The 16,231-nt window shown below is 45.5% G+C and overlaps 1 protein-coding gene across 1 annotated transcript in view; it reads right to left on the bottom strand.

Annotated features, from left to right (window-relative positions):
* Window positions 1–16,231, bottom strand: part of LOC126100460 (synaptotagmin-7-like) — a 151,398-nt gene that overhangs the window by 28,223 nt on the left and 106,944 nt on the right. The window contains exon 5 of the mRNA XM_049911067.1: window positions 5,591–5,700. Coding sequence (XP_049767024.1) covers window positions 5,591–5,700 — 110 coding nt within the window. The remainder of the gene's footprint in view (window positions 1–5,590; window positions 5,701–16,231) is intronic.

Raw genomic sequence — 16,231 nt, forward strand, 5'->3', positions numbered from 1 at the left:
AGAGCAGCAGTCCCCCTGGTTGGGAACATTCCCCATGCATGTGAAACAGTGCTGAGAGCATTACCAAACCCCTGGGCTATGCTCATCACAGGTCATTCTTCTTCCAGTTTCACAATGATTCCTCCTCATTTGAAGTCATCCAAATGCTGTCTCCAGGACATATTAATTGGGTTGGTTGGTTGATTTGGGGGAGGGGACCAAACAGCAAGATCATCGGTCCTATCAGATTAAGGAAGGATGGGGAAAGAAGTCAGCCGTGCCCTTTCAAAGGAACTATCCTGGCATTTGTCTGAAGCGAGTTAGGGATATCATGGAAAACCTAAATCAGGATGGTCAGACACGGGGTTGAATCATCATCCCTCCGCATGTGAGTCCAGTATGCTAACTACTGTGCCACCTCGCTTGGTTGGGCCATGTTGTAAGAACACCACCACAGTGCACAGCAACTGCTTGTCGATTGGCTCACACTGTGTTTTCCTATTCCTTCAACTGCCTCTTCTTGTGGGGCATGTCCCATTTAGTGCAACAGCCACGTTGACCTCACGCCATATGATGTACAGTTTTCTGTGCATGGCTGGGAGATCTCTGTGGAAACTAATAAAAGTGCAAGAACATATTCCCAGAATTGTTAATATGTTATGTACTTTATCTATCTCATCCTAAAGTTTTACAGAGCAGTGTACAGTAAACACTCAGACTGAATGTTAATCACTCTCAGAGGGTATTACGTTGATACAGGTATGCCATATACAGCTGAAGGCACTCATTCACTATTAGATCCTGTAGAGTTACCAAATTGCCAGGACGGTAACTGCTATACCTCACCCTCTGTTCCAAGTACTTCCTGACATTTTCTGTGCAACTAAGGTTGGGTGACACTTTAGGTGCTCTTTGATGCCAGAGTGGACATCAGACCAAGAGTATATATGTGCAGCCCTAAGACCACAGGTGTTGTCATTTTGAAAGGCAAGAGTATGCATATACATAACATGAAGATTTAGAACAATGAGGAACACTGGTCCATGTTAAGTGTAACCTGATTGGATTCCAGTCATGGTATGGAAAAACAGCCCCAAGATATCATAGGATCAGCTTCAACCTGATTGAAACCCTCCATCCAGTGCAGGTTAAATCCCACAGTGCACTCGACACCTTGTATCATTTCAGAGAGAGGCAAATTATTGACTTGTCAGACCCAACTGTACACCACCTGTCAACTACTGCCATATTGTTTGGCCCATTGGAGACTTGCAGCCTTAAATATGCTGCGAGCAATGGCCTTTTGTGAAGTACAAAACTCCAAATGTCCATTCCATTCAGTTCCCTTCACAATGCTTGCTCAGAATCCGGTGTCATGGACTTGCACTCATTCACAGCAGCGGCCCCTTGTTTGAAACCAGTTGTCACTGACAAGGCATGCCACTCATCACTGGTTCCTTTTGGTTACAGTACTCTTATGACCAATGTTCTTACGCTGTGTTACATCGCTGTGAGTGGTACAGCATTCCTTGTAAAAATGTTGGCATATCAACAGTGTCTGTCAAACATATCTGGTACACTCGTTCAGGATGTGATCTGCCATTCTCTGACGCCTCCAGGCTGACCCGTGTTACTGTTCTCATTTGATACAACTGAGTCATTTCACAGCCACAATTCAGCTCAGCAGTGGAGGGTCACACGACTGCCTGGTACCACCAGTTCTGCATCATCTGTGGCGCTGCAGAGCTATGAATATCTAAGAAGTGACTAATATTTTGCCTGGATAGTTTATTATTAATACACTAGAGCAAAAGAAATGTACAGTCACAAGACACTGGCACATCAATTGGCGACTGCCCTTTGACAGTGAAATTTTGGGTTCTGTCAATCAGTTTTGTAACAACTGAACATAGAGTAATACTTATTAAACTCGATAACAACATGCAGCAGATGATGCTTGATGATCAAGACATTGATGCGTTACAGCCACGGAGAAACTTCCCTAGTTATCTCCTCAGGATAGGCGTTAGAGACTGCTAAATTTCCTTGGCTGACTCAACATCAGAAGATGCTCTAAATCACATATTCTCTTCATATGAGTGATATCGTGAATCAGCAAGTAGTTTCGTGTAGGAGACTGAGTAAACTGGAACACCAAATTCCCACTAATATCACAATTATCCTCACCTTAGAAAATGTGACAGCTAGCTACATCATCATGGTATCTTTAAAAGATTGTAACCTGTGCTTATAATGAAGTGTCTATCTGTGAAGAGCTTCTGTACCATACTACAGATCGTCTGCCAGGTCACAGTGCTGTATCTGCACTGATGAGCAGAAACATGACGACTGATGCCCTCTACAGGACTGAATGCCGCCTGGTGGCGTCACGGACATGTGACGTGGTACAGATAATATACAGAGGTCAGTCATATTAATGTGACCACTGCCTGTTTTTGACGTCAACGTACAATAACCACCCGCAGACAGCAAGTGGCAGCACTAGCAGTAGGCATATAAAGTGTGTAAGCAGTTGTAAAAACAGTGCTGTCATTGTCATAATGCGAAAACAGAGCGATTTCTCAGACGTCGAAAACGGCATGATCATTGGCTTTCCGGCCAAGGATGAATGGTTCTCTTAAATGGCTTAGTCTGTAAACTGTTCACGTACCCCATGGTTAAAGTATGCAATGCATGGCAAATGGTGCTACCTAAAATCCAACACCAAGGCAAATGTGGTGCATCATGAGCCATAGATGTCAGTGGTGAATAGTGGTTGCGGAGATGTATACAAGCGAATAGACATGCAACTGTCGAGCACATGGCAGCCCAGATGAATCAAGGTGTACCAACAACATTCAGCGGAGTGTTGCTGTGTATGGACCTCTGCAGCAAATGCCTGAATCGTGCACTCATGCTGACTGCTGGTCATTGGCGAATGTTAGAATTTGGACGCCATTACCGTAACTGGAAGTCCACTGATTGGCGGCAGGTGGCCTTTTCCGAAGAACCACGTTTTATGCTGCATCAGATAGATAGTGTACGGCGTCAAGCGTCTGAAAGCAAACATCCTGCAACCAGAAGGGTGCACTGTGGTCTGGGAAATGTTTGAGTGGAATTCCCTGGATGATCTCGTCATTCTGGCAGCACAGTAGTGGGTCAACACACATATGCGTCTATGCTTGTGAACCATGTCCATCCCTAAATGCTGTTTGTTTTCCCTCGGCATGATGGAATCTTCCATCAGGGCAAAGCAAAATGTCACACGGCTCGCAGTGTATGTGCGTGATTGGAAGAGCACTGGGCATCAGGATGAGTTTACTGTACTCCAATGGCCTCCAAACTCCCCGGATTTAAACCCAATCGAGAATCTGTGGGACCAACTCGCTTGGGCTGTTCGTTCCATGGATCCTCAACCGAGGAAACTAACACAGCTGGCCAAGGCACCGGCGTCGGCATGACTCCACATCTCTGTCGACACCTTCCGGAACGTCACTGACTCTCTTGCTGCATTCTCACATTGGTCCACACTGGGAAGGGTAGTCTTATAATGTGACTGAAAAGCGTGTGGAGCAGAGACAAATGGGGAATCATTATAGTGACAATATGGTCTGCAAATGGGGAAACCCACTGACATAAACAAATTTGACAAAGAGCAAATTTTTATGGCCAGCACCTGAGAATCATCATCTCTGAAACAGCTGTCTGCAGGGTGCTGTCGTGAGCATCTAAAAAGAAAAGTGGTAGAAGGGCAGTGAGATAACATGTTGGGCGTTCATATTCATCACAGACTTGGAAGTCAGAGGCTTGTCCACTCTGTAAAGCAGGACAGGCGGTGGTTTGTGGCAGATCTGATGGCAGAGTACAATGCTAGTGGAGGCACAAGTGTTTCTGGGAACACAGTCTACTTTGTTGAACATGGGGCTCCACCGCAGACGATCCCTACATGTTCCCATGTTGACCAAATAACATCATCAGTTACAATTGCAGCTGGCACAAGATCTTCGTCATTGGGCTGTGGAGCAATGAAAACGTCTCTATTGGTAGGATGACTCTCGCTCATAGTTACTCCAGGTCCAGAGTCGCCATCATGCAGGGGAATGGCTTCTTCACTGCACCACGTACCCTGACAGAAGCGGGCATTATTATACTATGGTGGACCTTCGCCTCATCTTCCATAGCATCTATGGTAGTAATCGAAGTCATAGTGTCAGCTGTGGACTATGTGAACTTAATTGCAGACCATTTACATGCCTTTATGTTTGATGTCTTTCCTGACAGGGTTGCCATTTTCCAGCAGGTTAACTGTCTGCGTCACAAGATCAGAATCGTGCTACAGTGGTCTCAGGAGGATGATAGTGAATTCACATTGATGTCTTGGCCCTAAAATTAGCCGGAACTGCACCCGATAGAACACATTTGGGATGCTATCGGGCACTGGTTCAGCGCCAAAACCCCGGCTTGTAATTTATGGGAATTACGTGACTTTTGCGTAGACACCTGGTCCCACGTACCTCTGGAAAACTACCACGGACTAGTCGGCTCCATGCCACAAAGAATCACTGCTGTATTGCTTTCGTTTGTATTCCATCTCTATACATTGCTTAATCTTTACTTTTTGGAAGCCATAGTAGAGCCAGAAGGTAATGTCGCTATTTCACTTCAAGGCATATTACTATATTTGTACTATTCTCTACCTTTTATTTCCTCAGTAATCTAAAAGAGTTGTGTTTGTTCGTTACGATAATGTTATGAAAGAGGCCTGGATTATTACCGGATATAATTGTCTCATAGCCACATATTATTGTCTTATTTATTTGGTTGGTCACAACTAGTTCCAAGGCCCCCATTGCCAAGTGCAATGTATAAAAATACGTAAAGAGAGCAGTTCACACAGAACCACAAATTTTCGAAAAATTGTTAACCCCAAACAGCATTCGACCACCAATAATTGAACGATATGCAAAGCTAATCACATAGTAAGTTAGTCATTATGTAATGCAACAATTCATATATGGCTGCCACAATACGTAAATATATGTCTTGATTATGTCAAGGGCGACCACTGATGTATTTTGGTCAGTTGTTACCAGATCTCTTGTATAATGGGACATGTCCCTCTATCACATTTATGTTGCTTGATAAGGTATATTCCTTGACTTAATGACTTGTATATTAGTTCATCCACTTTTGTATGTCTTTTGATTATTGGTAGCAAATATTACTTCAGTTCATCTTTCAAAGCTTTTTATCTGAATGCTAAGTAGGACTCATTCTTTACATTTTTTAAAAATTAAGAGCACTGGGTTTTGGGGCTTAAGCCTCGAAACTAATTATGAGCATACAAATAAGAATTAAACTCTAGTTCTGCGACAGTTATTCCAGGAAATATTGCCAGCTACGAATCAGCAGCAAAATTATTTCTGAAATAATGGAGGACATTACGAATATGTTATTACTTTCATTCGAATAGCTTTGTTGTCGTTCCATGGTTAATATTTTCCATCTACTGGCGATCATGATGCATCAAGAAGAATTAATGACAAGTTCTCTAATTAATTCATCTTGCAATACTTTCTCAAGCCTCTGAGTGTGGAAAGAGAAGGCTTACCTGACAGAGAGGCAGGAAGACTTCTCCTATGGAATCGTCCCTAGAGAATCGATCGTAGTCGAAACAGTGCAGATGCAGAACACGGCTCTGCAGCTTCTGAATTGGAAAACCTGCAACATATCACAGAAAAGGAATCGTTGTTAACTCTCGCCGCAGCACGTAATGGTCCGAAAAATTCATTTTACTCACCTGAAGTTTAACAGAGATTGTTTGGACTGTCAGTCACGCATTTTTGGTTAAATATGCTGTTGTCACAGTAAATTGGTGCATACAACCAATCACAAAATGGCATAATAATCATTTGATATAAAGACACATCTGAAACCGTCATCTGAGGTTAATCTCTAGAGCGTGTTTTGAAATCAGGGAGGATATGTAATTGTACTATATTCTGTGATATTATGCCGAGTAGTTACTTAAAACCAGAAAAGTTACTATGGGAGTTCATTAGACATGCCGTATTATTGAGGCAAAAATCCCATTTCTTTGCCCAGCGCGATAATTCGTCAGGATACCTGTGATGGGTACTTCTCGAGTGAAGTGTTGTACCGTGCCTAAGTTGTTTTGGCAGGTTAAAACATGGTCATGAAGGTATCGTGAAATTTATTCTTATTTTATTTTAAGGTCGTACCTATTTCTCACCGCACTATTTTTTTTGCATTCACAATCATCTCCGAGAGACGTGTCATTCCTTTCGTTTAATGTGTGTCTTCGCATATTGATTGCGTCTTTGCACAGAGATTCCACATGGAAGGCACCCAGTCACGTTTCGACTTCGTCTCTCTCCCTATACCAAGCTTGCACGTCTTACGTCATAGCTTCACTCGTCTCTGAATAATGTTCCCTGCTAACTAGGGAGTTAGCGCAAATTACGATAGCAGTTGCAGATGGGTTGTGGTTTATATGAATATGTCTGAGGTATTAATTACAAAAATGTATAAACTAAATGCCATCGCCAGTTACACTGTCAGCTAAGAAGATGTGATTTTGTGCTCACAGTGGACCATATCTTACAAGATATTGTCACTTTAGTAACTGTAGACATCGTAACCAGTGTACCTCTACCTAATGTAATTATCTGCAGTGTGTAGTATGGTCGACACAGGCCGCGTCGTATCGAAGGTCACCTGTTTAAGTGACCGACGCGACAATTAGGGGAACCAGACAGAAATTAAGCATAAGAACAAGGATACCGTTGTAATAGTGACCCCGTCTGTGTTGCATGGACCTCGGCAGTTAATCCGCCCGTTTGTGGTGGCGTTACCTGTTTCGTAGCACGTCATGCTACTCTCGCCGTCAACATAAAGGTGTGATAATGAATCCTGCAAATATAGTGAGCATGGTTGTTAGCCATTAGAAACACAAAAGAAGAGTCACAGAAATTACAGTAAAGGAGAAAAAAGTAGCTACATTTATAATCAATGTGATAGACGAAACAGTGGCAATCACTGGTAATAACAAGCATAATGAATATATTGAAGAATAGAATGATTGTGAAAAACTTCTGGGTGATCCACAACCTGAGAGTGACGAAGAGTTTTTACAGAGTGATGGAAGTCAGTCATCTGCTTACCTGCCAAGCCCACCGAAGTTAGAAGTGGGGTGATATAATTGTTGAATGCGCAAAGGAGACAATTGCATTGCAGTATTTTGGGAAAACTAAAAGATTAAGCTTAAATACAGTACAAAACGATATCTTATGGTGCAAGACATACATCATCTACGATATTTACGTCACGTTATAGAGAAAGCGAGGAAGGGCAATGCTCAAAAGTTAACGTACTTGACGATTATGCAGCTGAAAAATTCACATTGGTGAGAACTGTTGTAGGCAGGAATATTGGTGTTTGTGGTTTGGAAAAGGCCCGACAAATGGGACCGATTCGATACACTGGATCAACCCACGGATGGGTTGCAAAACGTGTAACCACTAAAGCCTTGAATACAGATAGTGACGTGAATGAAATATATGACGAGTTTCGCAACGAGTAAAGTCCTTAATGAACACCATGGAACATGTACACATTTATATTACCGATAAAAGTAGTACACGAAAGGAACTTCACTCTTCGCGAACTCAGCATTTCAAGGGAGAGAAGTCGGTAGGAAGTTCGGGGTGTAGTGATTTCCAACAACTCATTCATACACCATCCAACGCGTTACGTCGGCCAATGGCTACGTATTTCCAAACATACTGGTAATTTTCCAGGAATCTATAGGTTAATTTGGAGTGCGAGTAGTGCAACACATGATGAAATCGCAAAATCTGATTCAAGTTGCCTCGAAGTTCAGCCTAATCACGAAATAAATCCAGAAGCAATTCTTGCAAGATGTCTGCTTCCCACATTCAGTGAAGGAGACTCTTCTGGTTGATTCACTCGGGACATATCGTGACAGGACGCATATCGACGCTATCCGACGGGGAACGTGGTGTATACCAGGCTTGCTACCGAGCCAGGTGGACTCGCATGCGGGAGAACGACTGTTGAAACCCGCGTCCGGCCATCCTGATTTAAGTTTTCCGTGATTTTTCTAAATCGCTTCAGGCATATGCCGGGATGGTTCCTTTGAAAGGGTACGGCCGACTTCTCTCCCCATGCTTCCCTAATCCGATGGGGTCGATGTACTCGCTGTTTGGTCCCCTCCCTCAAATCAACCAACCAGGCTTGCTCACATTGGACATTCCGGCTAGTGTTCGCCCGCTTAGTACAAGGGCGGCGAGCGGACAGGGTAGTAGCGTTTTGTTGTCAGCCTTCGCTGCGTAAACAAATCTTCAACAGAAAACATGCGATGAAGACCAAAGACTATGCACTCTATGGGAACATCCCAAAGAATGTACTTGGGTGTGCTTATTCGCTGTGGATGGAGTGAAAGGGCGGAACTCGTTCCGTTACTAGTTCCTTCCTGTGGAGGGGAATGAATGGGCAGAATCTGTTCCGGGTGAAATCCTGGCGCTAACGTTTCGTTGCAAATTGCGTGCAACAAGAATCCCAATGGGAATTTCAGGGGATTTTTCTGCATGCTGGAGAACTTGCTACAAGTTCTTTAATACAAAAACAAATAAATAAATAAATAAATAAATAAATTACAACGTTGAACGGCACTACAGTTACAAACACTGTACAGAAAATTGGAACAGAAATCAACATAAACATCATTTCCGCCCTTTTTGTTGCTCATGAAAACCACACATTGCATGGTGTACCACCATACAGTGAGACCTTCAGAGATGGTGGTCCAGATTGATGTACACACTGGCACCTCTAATACCCAGTAGCATGTCCTCTAGTACTGATGGATGCCTGTATTTGTCGTGGCATACTATCCACAAGTTCATCAAGGCACTGTTGGTCCAATTTGTCCCACTCCTCAACAGCGATTCAGCGTAGATCCCTCAGAGTGGTTGATGGGTCACGTCGTCCATAGACAACCATTTTCAATCTATCCCAGGCATTTTCGATAGGGTTCATGCCTGAAGAGCATGCTGGCCACTCTAGTCGAGAGGTGTCGTTATCCTGAAGGAAGTCATTTACAAGATGTGGACGATGGGGGCGCGAATTGTCGTCCATGAAGACGAATACCTCGCCAATATACTGCCAGTATGGTTGCACTATCGGTCGTAAGATGGCATTCACGTACCGTACAGCCGTTACAGCGCCTTCCATGACCACCAGCTGTGTACGTCGGCTCCACATAATGCCACTCCAAAACAGCAGGTAACCTCCACCTTGCTGCACTCACTGGACAGGCATTCAGCCTGACCAGATTGCCTCCAAAAACATCTCCGACGATTGTCTGGTTGAAGACATATGTGACACTCATTGGTGAAGAGAATGTGATGCCAATCCTGAGCGGTCCATTCGGCTTGTTGTTGGGCCCATCTGCACCGCGCTGCATGGTGTCGTGGTTGCAAAGATGGACCTCGCCATGGCCGTCGGGAGTGAAGTTGCGCATCATGCAGCCTATTATGCACAGTTTGAGTCGTAACACGACGTCCTGTGGCTGCACGAAAAGCATTATTCAACATGGTGGCGTTGATGTCATGGTTCCTCCGAGCCATAGTTTAGGTAGCGGTCATCCGCTGCAGTAGTAGCCCTTGGGCGGACTGAGCGAGGATGTCATCGACAGTTCATCTACATCTACACCCATACTCCGCAAGTCACCTGACGGTGTGTGGCGGAGGGTACCTTGAGTACATCTATCGGTTCTCCCTTCTATTCCAGTCTCGTATTGTTCGTGGTAAGAAACACTGTCTCTCTGTATCTCCTCCATGTCCGAACAACATCGCTTTGGTTCACTCCGAGACGCCTGGACGCTTCCCTTGTTGAGAGCCCTTCCTGGCACAAAGTAACAATGCGGAAGCCATCGAACATCGGTATTGACCGTCTAGGCATGGTTGAACTACAGATAACACGAGCTGTGTACCTTCTTCCTGGTGGAATGACTGGAACTGATTGGCTGTCGGACCCTCTCCGTCAAACAGGCGTTACTCATGCATTTGTGTTGTACTGTGTGGAACGAGGGACCTAGAAAGGACAGAGAGGCTTCGTCCCCACCATAGCTCTCAGTGGTTCACAACCGCACAACAGGCTACAGCAGTCCACTCACCCCACTACCGCCCCACACCGAACGCAGGGTTATTGTGCGGTTCGGCGTCCAGCGGATCCTCCCCCCCCACCCCACCCTCCACCACCAGGATGTCTCACACCATACGCGTACGTGGAGAAAGTATTTGCGCAGCAATCGCCGAGGTAGTGTAACTGATACGGGATAATGGGAATCAGCCCGCATTTGACGAGGCAGATGGAAAACCGCCTTAAAAACGATCCACAGACTGGCCGGCACATTGGACCTCGACACTAATCCGCCGGGCGGTTCCGTGCTGGGGACCGGCATGCCTTCGTGCCCGGAAATGCTCATGTATGGTTGTTTACATCTTTGGGCGGGTTTAGTGACATCTCTGAACAGACAACATTGTGGTACAATATCCACAGTCAACGTCTACATTCATGAGTTCTGAGAACTGGGGTGATGCAAAACTTTTTTTGATGTGTGTAATATGCATGTTTCATCATGGGTAGATACCTGATACCTCAGAACTGCTTGTGGTATTGATGCGTAAATGTAATAATTTAATGTATCTTCACACTCATATCTGGCCGCAACCTGTCTCTCCCGCCTTCCTACGACACTACGTTCCGTCCCCTTCGCCATCATTTGAACCCAGGATCCATCAAGTGGGATACGAATGCTTCCTGCAAACATGAAGATGGCTTCCACCACACAGTAGTGGCCATTGCAGCTCGAGAATTAGGTATTCTATTTACATCCCACAGGCTTTCCGCATTCCTGATGGCATGTTTAAGCACCCAACAGTACTGTTTGTAATGGACTAACGCAGCTCGATTGTTACAATTCCTCATCTTTTGATTAATTCCCAATGGACTAACGCAGCTCGATTGTTACAATTCCTCATCTTTTGATTAATTCCCACTTCCTTCTACATGATATCCTTATCCCGTTAGTCAGACATCGAGGTTTCCCGGCAGTGCCATTAACCTGCTTTAAACGTTCTAATAGAAAGCAACTTTCATTTTCAAGTGGCATGGCAAATGTGTTGAGGAAACCCTTATATTTATCGTAACTACCAGCCACTCTTGTTCTTTAACAAGGTTTAAAAAGTTTCTGTTGGCAGTGGATTAAAATTTCTAAATAGTTTGTAATTATATTTTACATGTGAGCGTCCACAAATTCTTTTCAGTGTTAAAACTTGTGCATCATGGTGTGAAAGGCCATTCACTCTTTTTCTAACAGAATGTCTCTCTAATAATGGAAAATGAACAAAATATTGTCTATTGTTGTTCTTTTGTTCCTTTGCACTCTTGCTGGAAAGAATACAGTCAGATGATATGAATTTAGCAGAGCTTGCACCATCCTTTTCTTTCTAGAAAAACTTATAAAATTAATGTTGAAGACTCAATACACAACTAAGTTTTGGTACTTCGAATAACATGAATCAGTAACTCTCTCTAGCTTGAACAGAAACGCCCTGAAATTAGATTCAGGAGACTTATAGGTAAGTATAATTAAAAGTGTAGTTTCACTAAATTCAACAAAATGGTTCGAATGGCTCTGAGCACTATGGGACTTAACATCTGGGGTCATCAGTCCCCTAGAACTTAGGACTACTTAAACCTAACTAACCTAAGGACATCACACACATCCATGCCCGAGGCAGGATTCGAACCTACGACCGTAGCTGTCGCGCAGTTCCAGACTGAAGTGTCTAGAACCCCTCGGACACACTGACCGGCTTGAATTCAACAGCTCCTACACAACATTCAATGGTCTGTTCAGCGCAGTGCTTTGATACATCAGTAGACACGAATTGTATACTGCGATTCATGCACATGGCCACTCCCCAACTGCACAAAAAACTTCTTGAAAAATAACCAGATAATCTGAACCCGGTACAGAAACCCTCCGAATTTTCACATTGTGTAAATGGTGTTCTGATATTCTAATGATATCAGAGTCAACATCAAGAAGCATTCACTATGTTTTTATCTAATACCTCTTATATTTTGATGAAATATGTTAATTCCTTCACCACTTAAGATACTTTATCTTTTGAAGATGGTTCCTATGTTAGAGAGAGCACCTTTAAGCAGTGATACCTATCAGCTGACTTTAATCTTAAAAAGGTGCAGCCATAATGCCAGTTACTCCCATGAGTGATCCCATCATTCTCCACTAGAGTGCCGCCTATAATCTTTCCCAACCTCCCTCTCCCCTCCCACTCCTACTGAGGTGTAGGCCGTATCTAGTGAGGCCTGATCTATCGACAGACTCAGCTGGCGTTCCTGCAAGGTCAGTCATACAGTCTATCATTAGTGCCTTCATAAGCCGCATGTTAATATGCCTAACAGCTATATTAAGATGAAGCCGAACATGACGCTGAAACAGCTGCATGAGGTGCAAGTGTGTGCAACCAGTTTGAGTAATTATCTTCTCCTGGGCATCACCTACATCATGATCTCTGTCCTTACAAAACTATTCCCAGCTCCACCCACAGTCACTATCTGATCAAGTTTCGTACAATTCCTACATAACTTCCCATGTTATCAGTCACTTGAGTCAGCACTGCACTAGGATTCACAATGCTTGTGACATGATCTCACTCCCCAAACACTTCCTGCAGCTGCTGGCCTACACGTCTGCCATGAGAACTACTTAATAGTAGAATTTTTCTACACTGAAGCGTCAAAGAAACTGGTATAGGCATTCATATTCAAATGTAGAGAGCTGTAAACAGGCAGAATACTGCGCTGCGGTCGGTAACGCCTTTGTAAGACAAGTGTCTGGCGCAGTTGTTAGATCGGTTACTGCTGCTAGAATGGCAGGTCATCAAGATTTAAGTGGGTTTGAACGTGGTGCAATAGCGATGGGACACAGCATCTCCGAGATAACGATGATGTGGGGATTTTCCAGTAGGACAATTTCATGAGTGTACTGTGAATATCAGGAATCCGGTAAAATATCAAATTTCCGACATGGCTGCAGCCGAAAAAAGATCCTCCAAGAACGGGGCCAACGACGTCTGAGAGAATCGTTCAGCGTGACAGAAGTGCAACACTTCAGCAAATTTCTGCAGATTACAATGCTGTCCCGTCAACAAGTGTCAGCATGTGAACCATTCAACGAAACATCATCGATATGGACTTTCGGAACAGAAGACTCACTCGTGTACACTTGATGACTGTACGGCACAAGGCTTTACGCCTCCCCTGGGCCCGTCAGCACCGACATTGGAGAGTTGATGAATGGAAACATGTTGCCTGGTCGGACTAGTTTCGTTTCAAATTGTATCGAGCATATGGACGTGTACGGGTATTGAGACAACCTCATGAATCCATGGATCCTGCATGTCAGCAGTGGAATGTCAAACTGGCGGAGGCTCTGTAACGTTGTGGGGCGTGTGCAGGTGGAGTGATATGGGATACCTGGTACGTCCAGATACGACTCTGATAGGTGATATGTACGTAAGAATCCTCTCTCATCACCTGCATCCATTAATTTCCATTGTGCATTCCGGCGGACTTGGGCAATCCCAGCAGGACAATGAGACACCCCACACAGCCAGAGTTGCTACAGAGTGGCTCCAAGAACACTCTACTGAGATTAAACACTTCCGCTGGCCACCAAACTCCCCAGACGTGAACATCATTGAGCATACATCTTGCAACGTGCTGTTCAGAAGAGATCTACATCTACATTTATACTCCGCTAGCCACACAACGGTGTGTGGCGGAGGGCACTTTACGTGCCACTGTCGTTACCTTCCTTTTCTGTTCCAGCCGCGTATGGTTCGCGGGAAGAACGACTGTCTGAAAGCCTCCGTGCGCGCTCGAATCTAATTTTACATTCGTGATCTCCTCGGGAGGAATAAGTAGGGGGAAGCAATATATTCGATACCTCATCCAGAAACGCACCCTCTTGAAACCTGGCGAGCAAGCTACACCGCGATGCAGAGCGCCTCTCTTGCAGAGTCTGCCCCTTGAGTTTGCTAAACATCTCCGTAACGCTATCACGGTTACCAAATAACCCTGTGACGAAACGCGCCGCTCTTCTTCGGATATTCTGTATCTCCTCCGTCAACCCGATCTGGGACGGATTCCACACTGATGAGAAATACTCAAGTATAGGTCGAACGAGTGTTTTGTAAGCCACCTCCTTTGTTGATGGACTACTTTTTCTAAGGACTCTCCCAATGAATCTCAACCTGGTACCCGCTTTACCAACAATTAATTTTGTATGATCATTCCACTTCAAATCGTTCCGCACACATACTCCCAGATATTTTACAGAAGTAACTGCTACCAGTGTTTGTTCCGCTATCACGTAATCATACAATAAAGGCTCCTTCTTTCTATATATTCGCAATACATTACATTTGTCTATGTTAAGGGTCAGTTGCCACTCCCTGCACCAAGTGCCTATCCGCTGCAGATCTTCCTGCATTTCGCTACAATTTTCTAATGCTGCAACTTCTCTGTATACTACAGCATCATCCGCGAAAAGCCGCATGGAACTTCCGACACTATCTACTAGGTCATTTATATATATTGTGAAAAGCAATGGTCCCATAACACTCTCCTGTGGCAAGCCAGAGGTTACTTTAACGTCTGTAGACGTCTCTCCATTGATAACAACATGCTGTGTTCTGTTTGCTAAAAATTCTTCAATCCAGCCACACAGCTGGTCTGATATTCCGTAGGCTCTTACTTTGTTTATCAGGCGACAGTGCGGAACTGTATCGAACGCCTTCCGGAAGTCAAGGAAAATAGCATCTACCTACGAGCCTGTATCTAATACACTCCTGGAAATGGAAAAAAGAACACATTGACACCGGTGTGTCAGACCCACCATACTTGCTCCGGACACTGCGAGAGGGCTGTACAAGCAATGATCACACGCACGGCACAGCGGACACACCAGGAACCGCGGTGTTGGCCGTCGAATGGCGCTAGCTGCGCAGCATTTGTGCACCGCCGCCGTCAGTGTCAGCCAGTTTGCCGTGGCATACGGAGCTCCATCGCAGTCTTTAACACTGGTAGCATGCCGCGACAGCGTGGACGTGAACCGTATGTGCAGTTGACGGACTTTGAGCGAGGGCGTATAGTGGGCATGCGGGAGGCCGGGTGGACGTACCGCCGAATTGCTCAACACGTGGGGCGTGAGGTCTCCACAGTACATCGATGTTGTCACCAGTGGTCGGCGGAAGGTGCACATGCCCGTCGACCTGGGACCGGACCGCAGCGACGCACGGATGCACGCCAAGACCGTAGGATCCTACGCAGTGCCGTAGGGGACCGCACCGCCACTTCCCAGCAAATTAGGGACACTGTTGCTCCTCAGGTATCGGCGAGGACCATTCGCAACCGTCTCCATGAAGCTGGGCTACGGTCCCGCACACCGTTAGGCCGTCTTCCGCTCACGCCCCAAAATCGCGCAGCCCGCCTCCAGTGGTGTCGCGACAGGCGTGAATGGAGGGACGCATGGAGACGTGTCGTCTTCAGCGATGAGAGTCGCTTCTGCCTTGGTGCCAATGATGGTCGTATGCGTGTTTGGCGCCGTGCAGGTGAGCGCCACAATCAGGACTGCATACGACCGAGGCACACAGGGCCAACACCCGGCATCATGGTGTGGGGAGCGATCTCCTACACTGGCCGTACACCACTGGTGATCGTCGAGGGGACACTGAATAGTGCACGGTACATCCAAACCGTCATCGAACCCATCGTTCTACCATTCCTAGGCCGGCAAGGGAACTTGCTGTTCCAACAGGACAATGCACGTCCGCATGTATCCCGTGCCACCCAACGTGCTCTAGAAGGTGTACGTCAACTACCCTGGCCAGCAAGATCTCCGGATCTGTCCCCCATTGAGCATGTTTGGGACTGGATGAAGCGTCGTCTCACGCGGTCTGCACGTCCAGCACGAACGCTGGTCCAACTGAGGCGCCAGGTGGAAATGGCATGGCAAGCCGTTCCACAGGACTACATCCAGCATCTCTACGATCGTCTCCATGGGAGAATAGCAGCATGCATTGCTGCGAAAGGTGGATATATACTGTACTAG

Source organism: Schistocerca cancellata, chromosome 9 (genome assembly GCF_023864275.1).
Source record: "Schistocerca cancellata isolate TAMUIC-IGC-003103 chromosome 9, iqSchCanc2.1, whole genome shotgun sequence".
NCBI lineage: Eukaryota > Metazoa > Arthropoda > Insecta > Orthoptera > Acrididae > Schistocerca > Schistocerca cancellata.